Below are 14,904 nucleotides of genomic sequence, written 5' to 3'. Positions count from 1 at the left end.
CTTCTCATTGCGGTTTCTCTTGTTGTAGAGTATGGGCTCTAGGCACGCGAGCTTCAGTATTTGTGGCGTGTGGGCTCAGAAGTTGTGGCTCGCGGGTTCCAGAGTGCAGGCTCAGTAGTTGTGGCACAAGGGCTTCGTTGCGCCATGGCATGTGGGATCTTCCCAGACCAGGGCTCGAACCCGTGTCCCCTGCCTTGGCAGGTGGATTCTTAACCACTGCACCACCAGGGAAGCCCTGAACTTCCTATTTCTGAACCCGTCTCTCTCCACCTTTACAATGATTGCCCTAATGCATCTCATCTCTTTCCTATTTTTGGGGTCGACTAAGTGATTTTCCTGCCTCTTGGTCTTAACCCTTTCAAATCTATCCTACAATGAAAAGAATCCTTTCTGGCTTAGAACCCTTCAGTTGTTCCCAATTTTAACTCCCCCCCCCATTTAAACTTTGATTTAATGGGTCCCATTCATACCTCCAAAGTCACCCCAAGTAGTCATATTAAACTTGAATTCCTTAAACTTGGAATGTTATTCATGTCTTGGCCCTTTGTTGTTCATGTACCTGGAATCTCTTTCCACACACTGAAGACTCAAACTTCTAACATCTCCCCCTCCCACAGGTGGGTTAACCTTCCTTCCTGTCATTCTTTGCAATGATGTAAGCATCATTTCTCCTAAAAGACACTGAAATCTTGGATGGCAAAGCTGTAGCTCATTCCTTCATCTCAATCCCCATCACTTGATAAGTGTTTGCTGAACCAACAGATTCAAGAAAAGACTGCTGATGCACTCGTTCAAACACGTTTCGGTCGCTCCCTTACAAACATATATAAAAACTTTTGCTATGTGGTGTCTAAATAATTAAAAGCTGGCACGTACAGGGTGCTTGTTGTATGCTAAGAACACATATTAACCCATTACACCCTCACAACCCTATAAAGTAGGCACAAATGTTATCTACAGTTTACAAGTGAGGAAAATTGAGGCTCAGAGGTTGTGATTTGCTCAAAGGCACACACTGAACAGCCCGGCAAGGCCCAGGGTCAGTCCCACTCCAGGGTCTGCTCTAAACCACTACCGTTAACTTTTCTATGCTGTGGTTGTTATCCTACTGCGTAGGAATTGGAATTACAATGTCCTCTCCACGAGGGCAGTATTTTGCTCGCTGTTGTACCTTAGGACTCCGAATAAGGCTCGTTGGCTATGCCGAGTGAATGAATCCGCAGCCTACCACGGCATTAAGGGAATTTTCTGGACCTTTGTGCACTGCTCCAGCCTCAAATCCTACTACTGTCTTCCAAGAGCATCCTAATGACGCATGGTTCCCCCCCCCCGCCCCCCCGGGTGTCCCTCAAGGGACTGGGCTGCTGCGTGTCTATTGCCCGCTTCCTCCCACCCGCCTTCCTATCCGGCTAAGTCATCGCCGGCCTGGACTGCCTTCCCGGACTAGCGAGGTTGACATCCTCAGCGTTGTACTGCATTTTCTTTAACCCTTTCTACGAGACTGCTGGGTTCTCCTAGGACTGCGGCTCGGCCTCATGATTCTATCTTCTTCTACTGCACGCGGCAACGTGGACTCTTGGCAAACGTTTTTTGTGCCCTCCGAGCCACAAAGGCTCAGAGTCCGCGGCCCCCCGGTCCCCACCCCCATCCTGTGACTTCCCCACATCCCTCCTCCCCTCCCGGGGGAAAGCTTCTCGGCCGGCCTTCTCTTTGCGGGCGACACGATTCTCAGTTGTAAGGGTTTAGCGTCCTCGAAGCAAGCGCTCTTCCGTGGGGGGCAAACACACTGGTCCCAGATGACCGTCCGTGAGGTCCTTTCCGAGAGCCCGAAGCTGGCGACCCCGCTGCACCCGCCGCGCGCCCTGGGCCCCCCCGGTTCCGCGTCGAGGGGGATCCGCTCTGACCGGAGAAGCGGAGACCTGTCCCTCTCCCGTCCCCCGACCCACGACCCCCACCCGACCTCCGCCCCGGCCGCCCGCCCCTCCGCGCAGTCGGGCCGCCGCCTCACAATGGCCGGGTGCCTTCTCACCGCGCGCAGGGATCCCGGCCACGCGCGCTCCCCTCCCCCACGCCCCGCCTCCCCCGGGGCTCGGCCCCTGGCGCATATAGTCTCCTCCCTGCGCCCCCTGAAGCGGAGGAGAGGGAGGCGAGGCGCGCTCTTCCGGCCGCGGCCCGACCGCCATTCGTCCGGTGGCGCCGGCGGCCCCCCACGGAGGAACTACTTTCTCTCCCTCAGGGGCACTACTTCGCGGAAGCGTCGGCGCTGGCGGCGCGCACGGCATGGCGGCGGCAGCGGCGGCAGCGGCGGCGGCGGCGGCGCGCCTGAGGTAGAGAGACGCCGGCCCGGTCAGGCCCCGGCGCGGCCTACACGCTTCGTTCACCCGCTCCCGCCCCGGCTCCGCGCCCGGCCATGGCGGAGTCCTCGCCCGCCCGACGCCCGGTGCCCCTCATCGAGTCGGGTAAGACGCGCCGCCCGCGGCGCCCCCGCCCCGGCCGCGGCCCCCTCCCCGCCGCCGCGCCCGCTCCTGACCCGACTCCCCGTCTCCCCGTCTCCCCGCAGAGCTGTACTTCCTTATCGCCCGGTACCTATCGGCCGGCCCGTGTCGGAGAGCCGCCCAGGTGAGTGCGGGCCCGCGGGCGGCGGCCGCGCTCCGGGGGTCGCGGCCCCGCCGCCGCCTGGGGTCGCGGGAGGAGGGCGCCTGGAGGACCGGGGTGCGGCCCCCGCCCCCCTAACTGCGCGTCTCTTCGGCCGCAGGTGCTGGTGCAGGAGCTGGAGCAGTACCAGGTCTGTGCTGCGCGGCGGCGCCCGGCCCGCCGCGTTCCCTGCGTCCCCTGCCGGCCCTGCCCGGGGGCCGCTCGCCCGGTTCCCATGTCCCCCGTCCCCCGTCCCGCCGCCCGCCCCCTGCCCGGCCCCGCGCGGTGGTCACTCGTGTGCGTCTTGGGTCTTTGCAGTTGCTGCCGAAGAGGTTGGATTGGGAGGGCAACGAGCACAACAGGAGCTACGAGGAATTGGTGAGAGTTTTGACATTTCCATCCCGGTGTTTCCGAGCGCCCGCCCCCCGCCCTCTTTTCGGGGCTCCTGCTGGAGGGGCGAAGTGACCGAGCGGCGCTCGAAGGGGGCGGGAGGGCGGCCCGGGCGTCACCGGGACGACGGGACTCCCCCCTGTAGGTAGTATTTTGCTTTGGGGTGGCCGGGTTTGTTTAGGTAGAAAACGGCTCCGGGGGGCGAGGTGGCGGGGTGGGTCCCCAGGTGCGGTGCCTCTGGTGAGAGCCGGGGGCGTGCCAGCCATTCAGCGAGCTGCTCTCATCCGTGTTTCTCCTGCACCCGACTTGTAACTCGACCTGTGATTGGTCTTCCTCCTTTTGCCCCGCCCATCTTCTCCAACCACTTGTTCCTAGGAATAGAAGCATCGGTGTCTGAAAGGTGGAGAAATGTTCCTCTTTTTCCCCCCAGCAGAGTAATAAAAAATCTTGGCTGCTGTGAGACTGTGCCGCTCCTCCAATACTTGTGCCGCTGTAAACTGTGCTACACTTGTTGAATGCCTTAGGAAACTTAATGTGGTGAATTTTTACGTTGCTGTTTGGTGTATGTAACTTAATATAGGCTCTAAATACGCAGTTTCTCTTTCTGGAGCACCATTTAACATAGATTACAGTTCTCTTTCCATTGTATTTTGTCGTCTTTTTTAGTTGCTCTCACAGTATATGATTTGGTTTGATTCACTCGTTTTGTCCTTAGTGAAATAAAACATTTTTCAGGAAAATATTTTTCCAATTTGTATATTAGGACAAAGGATTTCTTTAGTTGCCAGGTCATAGTCAGCATCTTGTATGCACAAAACAACTGGGGGGAAAAAAAAGAGTTCCTGAATGATTTTTTACCACAGTTCTAATACCTGCAAGCAGAAGTTGGTAGAATATGATCACCATTGTTGAATTATACAAAAGAACAGAAATAGGGGGATTTGTTATCTGTATGTGAACAGTTAAGTATCTTTTTAAAAACTTAATTGAAGTATAGTTGATTTACAGTGTTGCGGTAATTTCTGCTATACAGCAAAGTGATTCAGTTATATATACAGTCTTTTTCACATTTCTTTCCATTATGGTTTGTCACAGGATATTGAATCTAGTTCCCTGTGCTCTACAGTAGTACCTTGTTGTGTATCCATCCTCTATATAATAGTTGGCATCTGCTGACCCCAAGCTCCCGGTCCTTCCCTCCCCCACTTCCCCCTCCCCCGTGGCAACCTCAAGTCTGTTCTCTGTCTATGAGTCTGTTTCTGTTTTCGTAGATACTGAACACGTAAGTTTTAACAGTTAAAGTTGGTTGAATGTAACAAAAGATTCTATTTCAATTGTCAGTTTTAATATTTGCCTTCCTAGAGTTTTTTGAAGCAAACACTTAAAAGTGAATATTTTCAAGCACGTGAGCTCTAAAGGTTCTGTATCATGGCAGTTTTTATGTTTTCTTGAGTTTGACATTTTGAGACTTAAGGAAATGTTTAAAGGACTGCTCCGTTTTATTGTTTTACTCCTGTTGTTAGGTGAAAACCGTTGTCAGGGAAGCAGAAAAGCATTATTTTTTAAATTTATTTTTTATTGAAGTATAGTTGAATTACAATATGTTAATTATTGCTGTACAGCAAAGTGATTCAGTTACACATATACATACCTTCTTTTTCATATTTTGCGTCATGGTTTATCATAGGATACTGACTATAGTTCCCGTGCTATACAGTAGGACCTTGTTGTTTATTCATTCTATATATACCAGTTTGCACTGCTAATTCCAAACTCCCAATCCAACCCTCTCCCACCTCCCCCCCAGAAAAGCATCATTGAGATGACAGTGCAGTCATGCTGCTGAAGAGAAAATTGCTTACATTTTGAAATAAGCGTAATGCTATAACTACTGGAGAAGTTTCTTTAAAAATAGATTTGTATATTTTTTGGCTTTTGCTGGTAGAATTGCTTAAAACTTAAAATTCTGCTTTAAATTATTCAGAATCTCTCTTTGTGATATATCCCTATGATGTGGCTGCGACATATGTCTTCTCATTGTCTGGATGATTTGTCTGATGGGTATCCTCTTCCTCCTTGACCTTCCTGCCTCCTCCTCTCCCAGCACTAAATGGTAGAGAATGAGTTTCCTGTATAGAGAATTATTCTTTTGTCAAGGGTGTGAGTAGCTTCTAGTTCTCCAACAAAGTCTCCTTTTTAAAAAAAAAAAAATTTTAAGAAGTGTTCAGATATGCACAAATGAGAATAATGTAATGAATCTGCATATATCATAAACAAATTCATTAGCAATTTTTTTTTTTTCTTTTGGCCTCACCCTGTGGCATGTGGAACTTCCCTGACCAGGAATTGAACCTGCGCCCCCTGCAGTGGAAGCACTGAGGCGTCACCATTGGACCCTTGGGGAAGTCCCCCAATTTGCTATACTTATTTATTTTTTTATATTTGGCTTGAATTGGGCTTCAGACAAGTTCCATGCATTGGGCCAAAATTAAATCTCTTTATCTTGCATAGTTTTTTTCCCCGTGCTGTTGATTTACTGAAGAGACTGAGTTATTCTGTAGAATGTTTCACATATTGGTTTTGTCTGATTGTATCTTATAATGTTGTTTGTTTCTTTACTTTGTTTAGTTTATTCCTTTTTCTCAGTAGTTCGCATTCTTGGATCAGAACCACCTGGGAGCTTTATAAAATCTGGATGCCCAGGCTATGCCCCAGACCAGTTAAATCAGAATCTTTGTGGTGGGGTTGGACATCACCATTTTTTAAAGCCTTTCAGGTGATTCCCATATCACTGTTTACAAAGCTATAGTTTATCTTAGACTTGTGACCATGCTGTTATTCCAGCCTGTACTTTGGATGTAAGAATGTTTTTGATTCTTCTCAGGAGAATTGAGACTAGTTATCTCTCAGTACCTAACCCTGCATTAGCAGTTGGGCCTGTGAATTTAATTGGAATTTTTATGATTTATAAGTGGTGAAGAAAGGGGAAGAATGAAATAGAAGTGTAGAACTGGGCGTGGGAATTGGGAAGGACTAGGTTTGTGAAAGGAGGGGTGTATTTAAGAAGGGGAAAGTGGTTTGATATACTTTGTGATTGAGTAACATGATAGATCAGTTTTTGTAGGCAATCTCTTAACCAGAAAAAAAAAATCAGAAGATTCTTATAGTGTAGCCTATCATTGGGGGATTTATTGTCATTAAGTCGTCATTTATTTATTTTTGGCTGCGTCTGGTCTTCGTCGCTGTGCGTGGGCTTTCTCTGGTTGTGGTGAGCATTGCGGTGGCTTCTCTTGGTGTGGAGCACGGGCTCCAGGCGCGTGGGCTTCAGTAGTTGCAACACGCAGGCTCAGTAGTTGTGGCTCACGGGCTCTAGAGCGCAGACTCAGTAGTGGTGGCACATGGGCTTAGTTGCTCCGCGGCATGTGGGATCTTCCTGGACCAGGGCTCGTGTCCCTTGCATTGGCAGGCAGATTCTTAACCACTGTGCCACCAGGGAAGTCCCTTGATATATATATATATTTTAAATAATGTTTGAGGAGGCCTTTTGTGTGAGGAAAAGTCTTCAGAGTTATTTGTATTGAAATCAGTATCTGGTTTATTAGAATTGTAAGTGGTCATATTTTTTAAACTTTTACGTTCATTTACAAATTTTAGAAGTCTAGTAACATATATAGAAACAAGTATATTTGTTTTTACATTTTGATTAGTGTTTAATTTGTCACAAGAATTTAATCTTAAAATATTTAACACCAACAATATTGTTAACTAAATTTCCTTGGGGGTTTCCACACTATATATACAAATAGATGATGATTTTAATCTATAGATGCCTCAAGATGGCAAACATAAGATCTAAGCATAATCTTTCTAAGAATTTAACTGTTGTAAGTTTGTTTGTTTGTTTGTTTGTTTGTTTGTTTATATTTTTGCCCGCTCCATGCAGCACGCGGGATCTTTGTTCCCCAACCAGGGATCGCACCTGTGCCCCCTGCATTGGAAGTGCAGAGTCCTAACTACTGGACCACCAGGGAATTCCCAGTATATTTTTATTTTATTTTATTTATTTATTATAAATTCATTTTAATTAATTAATTTATTTTTGGTTGCCTTGGGTCTTTGTTGCTGCGTGCGGGCTTTCTCTAGTTATGGCAAGCGGGGGCTACTCTTCTTTGTGGTATGAGTGCTTCTCATTGTGGTGGCTACCCTTGTTGTGGAGCACGGGCTCTAGGCGTGTGGGGCTTCAGTAGTTGTGGCATTTGGGCTCACTAGTTGTGCCACATGGGCTTAATCGCTCTGTGGCATGTGGGATATTCCCAGACCAGGGTTCGAACCCATGTGCCCTGCATTGGCAGGTGGATTCTTAACCACTGTGCCACCCGGGAAGTCCTATTTTATTTATTTTTATTTTCAAAATATTTATTTATTTATTTATTTGGCTGCATTGGGTCTTAGTTGCAGCATACGGGATCTCTCATTGTGGCGCACGGGCTCCAGAGCTCGCGGACCCAGTAGTTGTGGTGTGTGGGCTTAGTTGCCCCACTCCATGTGGGATCTTAGTTCCCCCATCAGGTATCGAACCCTTGTCCCCTGCATTGGAAGGTGGATTCTTTTTTTTTTTTTTTTTTTTTTTTTTTGCATTACGCGGGCCTCTCACTGTTGCGGCCTCTCCCGTTGCGGAGCACGGGCTCTGGACGCGCAGGCTCAGCGGCCATGGCTCATGGGCCCAGCCGCTCCGCGGCATGTGGGATCTTCCCGGACCGGGGCACGAACCTGTGTCCCCCGCATCGGCAGGCGGACTCGCAACCACTGCGCCACCAGGGAAGCCTGGAAGGTGGATTCTTAACCACTGGACCACCAGAGGAGTCCCATAAATGTATTTTAAATTTATTGTAGTAAATTATTCTTTTTTACTCTTACAAACATTAAAAATAGTTCAGTTATTACAAAACTTGTTACTATATCAGAATAACTGTAACTTGCACAAGTGTATCCATACTTCTTTTCTTCACCTCTACTTATTTGTCAACCTTCCTCGGTTTATGAATTCACTGTCCAAACCAAGGGGAGAGTGGTATTACCATCTTGAGCTCCCTACTGGATTAAGGACTCAGGTTATGATTGAAGATTATGACTCAGGACTTGAAATTTGGGTGCACTGCCACATAGACTCTACTGTAGTCTCAAATTGAGCCTTTTTTTTAAAAATAGCAAGGCTACTTATTTACCCATGTAAAACAAAAGAACTCCTGGGACTTCCCTGGCAGTCCAGTGGTTAAAAATTCCCACTTCCACTGCAGGGGGCATGGGGTTGATCCCTGGTTGGGGAACTAAAATCCCGTATGCTGTAATGCACAGCCAAAAATAAATAAATAAATAAAACTCTGTATTCCCCACCTGTATTGCCCTTAGTCATGTTACCGTTTTATTTTCATCGTGGGCTTCTAAAGACACTTCATCCTGAGTGCAGCTTATTTCTTTCCTCTTTGTAGGGATTCTGCATTTTCTTTGTACTTGACTATAGAGTTCTGTCATTCTACAGGCATTTCATTGACAACACTTGGGAACACTTAATGATCATGGTAGTGTGATGATAAGTTACAGTCTAGCAATAGAGCAGTATTAAATTAGAAATTTGGGTTTTGGTGCCAGGTGGCTAGGCTGTAATCCTGACTTTTTAGCATTATTTACTAGATATTCTAAGGCAGATTATTTAATTTCTACCTCAGTTCCTCGATTTGCAAGACAAGGGTAATAATAATTGTATCAAAGTGTTGTTGTGAACCTTATATGGAAATAAATTATTTTATTTTATTTTATTTTTTTTGCAATACATGGGCCTCTCACTGTTGTGGCCTCTCCCGTTGCGGAGCACAGGCTCCGGACGCGCAGGTTCAGCGGCCATGGCTCACGGGCCCAGCCGCTCGGCGGCATGCGGGATCTTCCCGGACCGGGGCACGAACCTGTGTCCCCTGCATCGGCAGGTGGACTCTCAACCACTGCGCCGCCAGGGAAGCCCGGAAATAAATGATTTTGCAGTGTTTATTAGTAACAATGTTGATAGGACGGTAAGGCATAATATTGTTAGACTTCCCTTCCACCTAATTTATATTTGTAGGGTCTTATGACATAACAAGCTACAGTCTCTGTGAGCTCTAACACTTGTATGAGTGATGCCTGGTACTCACCCTCATGGATGACCACAGAGTCGGAAGGGGAGCGGCAGTCTCTGTACCTTAGTCTTGAATAACGGCAGTGGTGTCGCTATCTGAGTCACTTAGCCTCGACTCGGGTACTTCAGTAGTTAGTTATTTATTTAATTTTTTGGCTGCATCGGGTCTTAGTTGTGGCGCACAGACTCTCTCTAGTTGTGGCGCACAGGCTCAGCAGTTTGCACGGCCTTAGTTGCCCCATGGCATGTGGGATCTTTATTCTCCAACGACGGGTGGAACCCGCATCCCCTGCCTTGGAAGGCGGATTCTTAACCACTGGACCACCAGGGACGTCCCTTGACTGTGCTACTTTAAAAGAGAATAGTTATTAGTTACTTTGTTTTCATAGGCTCATCTAATCATAACAGTTATTTTCCTCTAAAGCAGGGGTCTCTAACCCCTGTGCTGCAGACTGGTACCTGTCTGAGGCCAGTTAGGACCTGGGCCGCACAGCAGGAGGTGAGTGGCAGGCAAGCGATAGAAGCTTCATCTGCCCCTCCCCATTGCTCCCCATCACTTGCATTATGCTTGAACCATCACCTCCCCCACCCCCACCACCGCCCCCATCTGCGGAAAAATTGTCTTCCACAAAACTCGTCCCTGGTGCAACGAAGGTTGGGGACCGCTGCTCTAAAGGACAAAGGTCATGTGACGTTTTTCCTTTCAAATTGTCTAAATCCTTAGATTTTTACAGCCCTAAAAATCCTCTGTGCTCTGCCTAAATATCCCTCCCTTCCTCCCTTCTTCCCTCCCACTGATGTTTTTGCTGTCTCCATAGTTTCACCTTTTCCAGAATTTGACCCTTATTTTTTTAATTATTATTATTTTAAAATTTATTTATTTTAAAATTTATATTATTTTTGTTTATTTTTGGCTGCATTGGGTCTTCGTTGCACACAGGTGTTCTCTAGTTGTGGTGAGTGGGGGCTACTCTTCGTTGCGGTGTGTGGGCTTCTCTTGTTGTGGAGCACAGGCTCTAGGCACGCGGGCTTCAGTAGTTATGGCTCGCGGGCTCTAGAGCGCAGGCTCAGTAGTTGTGATGCACGGGCTTAGTTGCTCCGCGGCATGTGGGATCTTCCTGGACCAGGGCTCGAACCCATGTCCCCTTCACTGGTAGGCGGATTCTTAACCACTGCACCACCAGGGAAGCCCTGACCCTTTTTTTAAAAATTAGGAAATACTCCCTCTTCATACTTCTTGCCTTAAAGTCTAACATTGCCTCGTGTTATTGTAGCCAGCCCAGCTTTCGTTTGGTTAGTGATGGCATAGTATGTTTTTTTTTATCCTTTTACTTTTGGTATTCCTGTGGTCTCATTTTTAAAGTGTGTCTCCTGAAGCAGCATGTAGTTTTATTCAGTCTTTTAGTTGGAGTGTTTAAACCATTTGTATTTAATATAATTACTTAAACATGATTGTGTTAGACCTACCAAGTATCTGTTTTATATATGTCCCATTTGTTTTTCCTCTTACTTTCTTTTGGATTAACCAGCTGTTACTCTATTTATTTTTTTATTGCTTTTCCATAATATATCTTTTTATTGTTTTAGTGGTTACCCTAGAGATTATAATATGCATTACCATTTACTTTAGGTACTTTAACCACTTCTCATATAAATGGAGTTAAAACTATTAATTGTCACCCTCTTGTCCTTTGGGCTATTATCATATTTTACTTTTACATATGTTATAAATTTTTCCAGATGTTATTGTAGTTGTTTTATTTTATTTTATTTTATTTTATTTGGTCATACTGCACAGCATGCAGGATCTTAATTCCCTGACCAGGGATCATACCTGCATACCCTGCATTGGGAGCGCGGAGTCTTAACCACTGGACCACCAGGGAAGTCCCTGTAGTTGTTTTAAAGTCAATTTTCATTGGCTTATCCACCTGTATACCTTTCCTGATATTTTTAATTCCTTCCTGTATTTGCATGCCTGTTATATGTGATTATTTTTTCTTCAGTCTCCACAACTTATTTTGGTATTTCTTTTAATGAAAGGTGGTTGGCAGTGACTTCATTTTTCCTTTTTCTTTCTTTCTTTTTTTTTGGTTTGAAAACTTCTTTGTTTTGACTTTATTTTTAAAAAAACATTTATTTTTTTGATTTATTTATTTTCTTATTTTTTGGCTGTGTCTGGTCTTAGTTGCGGCATGTGAGATCTTTCATAGTGGCGTGCGATCTCTTTGTTGCAGTGCTCAGGCTTCTTTGTAGTTGTGGCGTGCGGGTTTTCTCTCTCTAGTTGTGGCTCATGGGCTCCAGGGCATGTGGGCTGTGTAGTTTGCGGCATGCGGCCTCTCTCATTGAGGTGCACGAGCTCAATAGTTGTGGCGCGTGGGCTTAGTTGCCTTGCAGCGTGTGGGATCTTAGTTCCCTGACCAGGGATCGAACCCGCCTCCCCTGCATTGGAAGGCAGGTTCTTTACCACTGGACCATCAGGGAAGTCCCTTGACTTTATTTTTAAAGTTTTTTTTCATTGTTTAATAATTTTTACTCATTATTATTAAAAAAATAGTTTTTAAAAATTCATTTCATTTATTTTTGGCTGTGTTGGGTGTTTGTTGCTGCACGCTGGCTTTCTCTAGTTGTGGCGAGTGGGGGCCACTCTTGGTTGTGGTGTGCAGACTTCTCATTGTGGTGGCTTCTCGTTGCAGAGCATGGGCTCTAGGTGCACAGGCTTCAGTAGTTGTGGTGCGCAGGCTCAGTAGTTGTGGTGCACGGGCTTAGTTGCTCTGTGACATGTGAGATCCTCCTAGACCAGGACTCGAACCTGTGTCCCCTGCATTGGCAGACACATTCTTAACCACTGTGCCACTACAGAAGCCCAGATTTTTTTTAAATTAATTAATTAATTTGGTTGGTTTTTTTGGGCTGTGTTGGCTCTTCGTTGTTGCGCGTGGGCTTTCTCTAGTTGTGGCGAGGGGGAGGCTACTCTTCCTTGCAGTGTGCGGACTTCTCATTGTGGTGGCTTCTCTTGTTGTGGAGCACGGGCTCTAGGCACGCAGGCTTCAGTAGTCGTGGCACGTGGGCTCAGTCTTTGTGGTTCGCAGCCTCTAGAGCGCAGGCTCAGTAGTTGTGGTGCATGGGCTTAGTTGCTCTGTGGCATGTGGGATCTTCCCGGGCCAGGGCTCGAACCGGTGTCTCCTGCTTTGACAGGCGGATTCTTAACCACTGTGCCACCAGGGAAACCCCCCAGATTTTTTTTTTTTTTAAGCTGTGAAATTCTGGTTGGTTGGTTGGTTCTGGTGTTTTTCTCTTTCAGCACATTAATATTGTAAAGCCAGCAGTCTTACTATTGCGTCTTTCAAGATAATGTTTTTTCCTCTGGTTGCTTTTTAAGATTTTCATTTTAATTTTCAAAAGTTTTACTGTGATATACTGTAGTCGTTATCTATCACTACATAAAAAATTATCCTAAATTTAGTGACTTAAAACAACACAGATTAATTAAGTAATTATTTTTACTTGGCTGTGCCACACAGCATGTGAGATCTTAGGTTCCCCGAGCAGGGATTGAACCCGTGCCCCCTGCATTGTAAGAGCAGAGTCTTAATTAACCACTGGACTGCCAGGCAAGTCTCACAGATTTATTATTGTCTCTATTTAAGTCAGGAGTCCAGGCACAGCTGAGCTGAGTCCTCTGTCTCAGTCTCTCTCAAGGCTGCAATCAAAGTGTTGGCCAGAGCTGGGGTTTCAACGGAAAGCTTGACTGTGGAAGGATCTGCTTCCAAGTTCACATCATTTTTGGCTGGCTTCAGTTCCTGGAGTGGATTGTTAGACTGAGAGCCTCAGTTCCGAGTTGGCTCTTGGCTGCTCTCAGCTCCTTGCCACATTGATCTCTCCAACACAGCAGCGTGCCTCATCGAAAGATGAAGGCAGTAGTCTGCAGGCAAGACAGAAGTCAGTCTTTTGTAACCTAGTAATGGATGTGTTACTCAATGTTAGTGTGTTCTGTTGGTTAGAAGTAACTTACTCAAGGGGAGGGGAGTTCACAGGTCTGAGTACCAGAAGGTGGGAATGTTGGGGTCCATGTCAGAAGCTGCCTACGACGTGTGCCTAGGTAGATTTCTTGGCACTTACTTTGCTTGGGGTTCTCTGAGCTTCTTGACTCTGTAGTATATCGAGTAGTTCACTGTATAATTAAAGTCCCATATGGAAAGCATAGAAGAATAGGGCAGAATAAGTATTTTGAAGAGATAATGGCTGAGCATTTTCCAACATCTGGGCCATCTCTGGGTCTGCTTCTTTTCGCCACTCCCTCTCTTGACCCTGGGTCTCATATTTTTCTTTGTTGTATGTCTCATCATCATTTTTTTTTTTTTTGGTGGTACGCGGGCCTCTCACTGTTGTGGCCTCTCCCGTTGCGGAGCACAGGCTCCGGATGCGCAGGCTCAGTGGCCGTGGCTCACAGGCCCAGCTGCTCCGCGGCATGCGGGATCTTCCCGGACCGGGGCACGAACCCGTGTCCCCTGCATCGGCAGGCAGACTGTCAACCACTGCACCACCAGGGAAGCCCTGTCTCATCATCTTTTGAAGTATACTGGGCCTTTTTGTGTTAGAAGAGTAGTGTAGTTAGTCTCAGTAAAGGATGTGCATTTTTTCCTCTCTCAAAGCTGTTAGTTTCTGGGGTTGGGTCAATCTGATTTGTAGCTGATCATCTCTGGCCTTTGGTGCAGCTTTAGTTGCATTCACTTCATAACTGGCTTCACGTGTTTTGAGGGTGGGATTGAGACTCCTCCAGCAGAGTTTGGAATTTGGGCACCAGTGAGATTCTTTTTTTTAAAATTAAATAATTAATTAATTACATTTAATTTTGGCTGCGTTGGATCTTAGTTGATGGCATGCGGGATATTCGTTGAGGCATGTGGGATCTTTGCGGCACACGGGCTTCTCTCTAGCTGTGGCGTGCGGGTTTTCTCTTCGCTAGTTGTGGCACGTGGGCTCTGTAGTTGTGGCGTGTGGGCTCTCTAGTTGAGGCGCGCGAGTTCAGTAGTTTTGGTGTGTGGGCTTAATTGCCCTGCAGCATGTGGGATCTTAGTTCCCTAACCAGGGATCGAACCTGTGTCCCCTGCATTGTAAGGTGGATTCTTTACCACTGGACCACCAGGGAGGTCCCACCAGTGAGATTCTTGAGAGGTCTGTACTTTATTGCTGAGTTGCCAGCTTTCCAAATTTGTAAGATCTTGCGCTATTTTATAGTCCAGTTGCCTACGTTGTGGTTCATGAAGAGTTCTCTCTGCTCTCCAGTTCTACCTGTTGTCCTGTCCTTAGCCATGTGCTCTGCATCCAGTTTTTGGCCCTGTGCAGTTGGTGAAGGCCTGTGGAAGGGAATCGGCATGGGTGCAACTCACTCTGAGGAGGCTCCTCAGTGTTCTAATCAGTCCTCAGCCCACAGGTGGCTCTTTAAAAGTTTGACAGATGTTTCCTTTTTCCTTATGTCTGTGTCAGTTCTTCCTGCCTGTCTGCTATGGATGAAAGCAGCTGTGAGTGTTTTTTCTGTTCACAGAAGGGCTCATCAGTTTCTGGGATACAGTTAATTTAGATTTGTTTCCTTAGCCCTGTGAAGGGGGTAGATAATCCAGCTTGTTCTTATTTTTAAGGTGAGAGCAGTGGTTTTTCTTGCATTATCTCCTTTGAAATAGTTGGAATAGATAAATGATTACTTTTGA

At 46.6% G+C, this 14,904-nt stretch overlaps 1 protein-coding gene across 1 annotated transcript in view; it reads left to right on the top strand.

Annotated features, from left to right (window-relative positions):
- The first annotated feature begins 2,294 nt into the window (after positions 1-2,294).
- BRWD1 (bromodomain and WD repeat domain containing 1) overlaps positions 2,295-14,904 on the top strand; it is a 116,081-nt gene continuing 103,471 nt past the window's right edge. Inside the window, exons 1-4 of the mRNA XM_082625318.1 lie at positions 2,295-2,459; positions 2,561-2,619; positions 2,756-2,785; positions 2,953-3,012. Of these exons, the coding sequence (XP_082481444.1) occupies positions 2,411-2,459; positions 2,561-2,619; positions 2,756-2,785; positions 2,953-3,012 (198 nt within the window). The 5' untranslated portion in view covers positions 2,295-2,410. The remainder of the gene's footprint in view (positions 2,460-2,560; positions 2,620-2,755; positions 2,786-2,952; positions 3,013-14,904) is intronic.

The sequence above is a fragment of the Mesoplodon mirus genome (assembly GCF_964341445.2).
Source record: "Mesoplodon mirus genome assembly, chromosome: 6".
Classification (NCBI taxonomy): Eukaryota; Metazoa; Chordata; class Mammalia; order Artiodactyla; family Ziphiidae; genus Mesoplodon; species Mesoplodon mirus.
The sequence above is the reverse complement of the archived record's forward strand: the minus strand, read 5'-3'. Positions and strand labels throughout refer to the sequence as shown.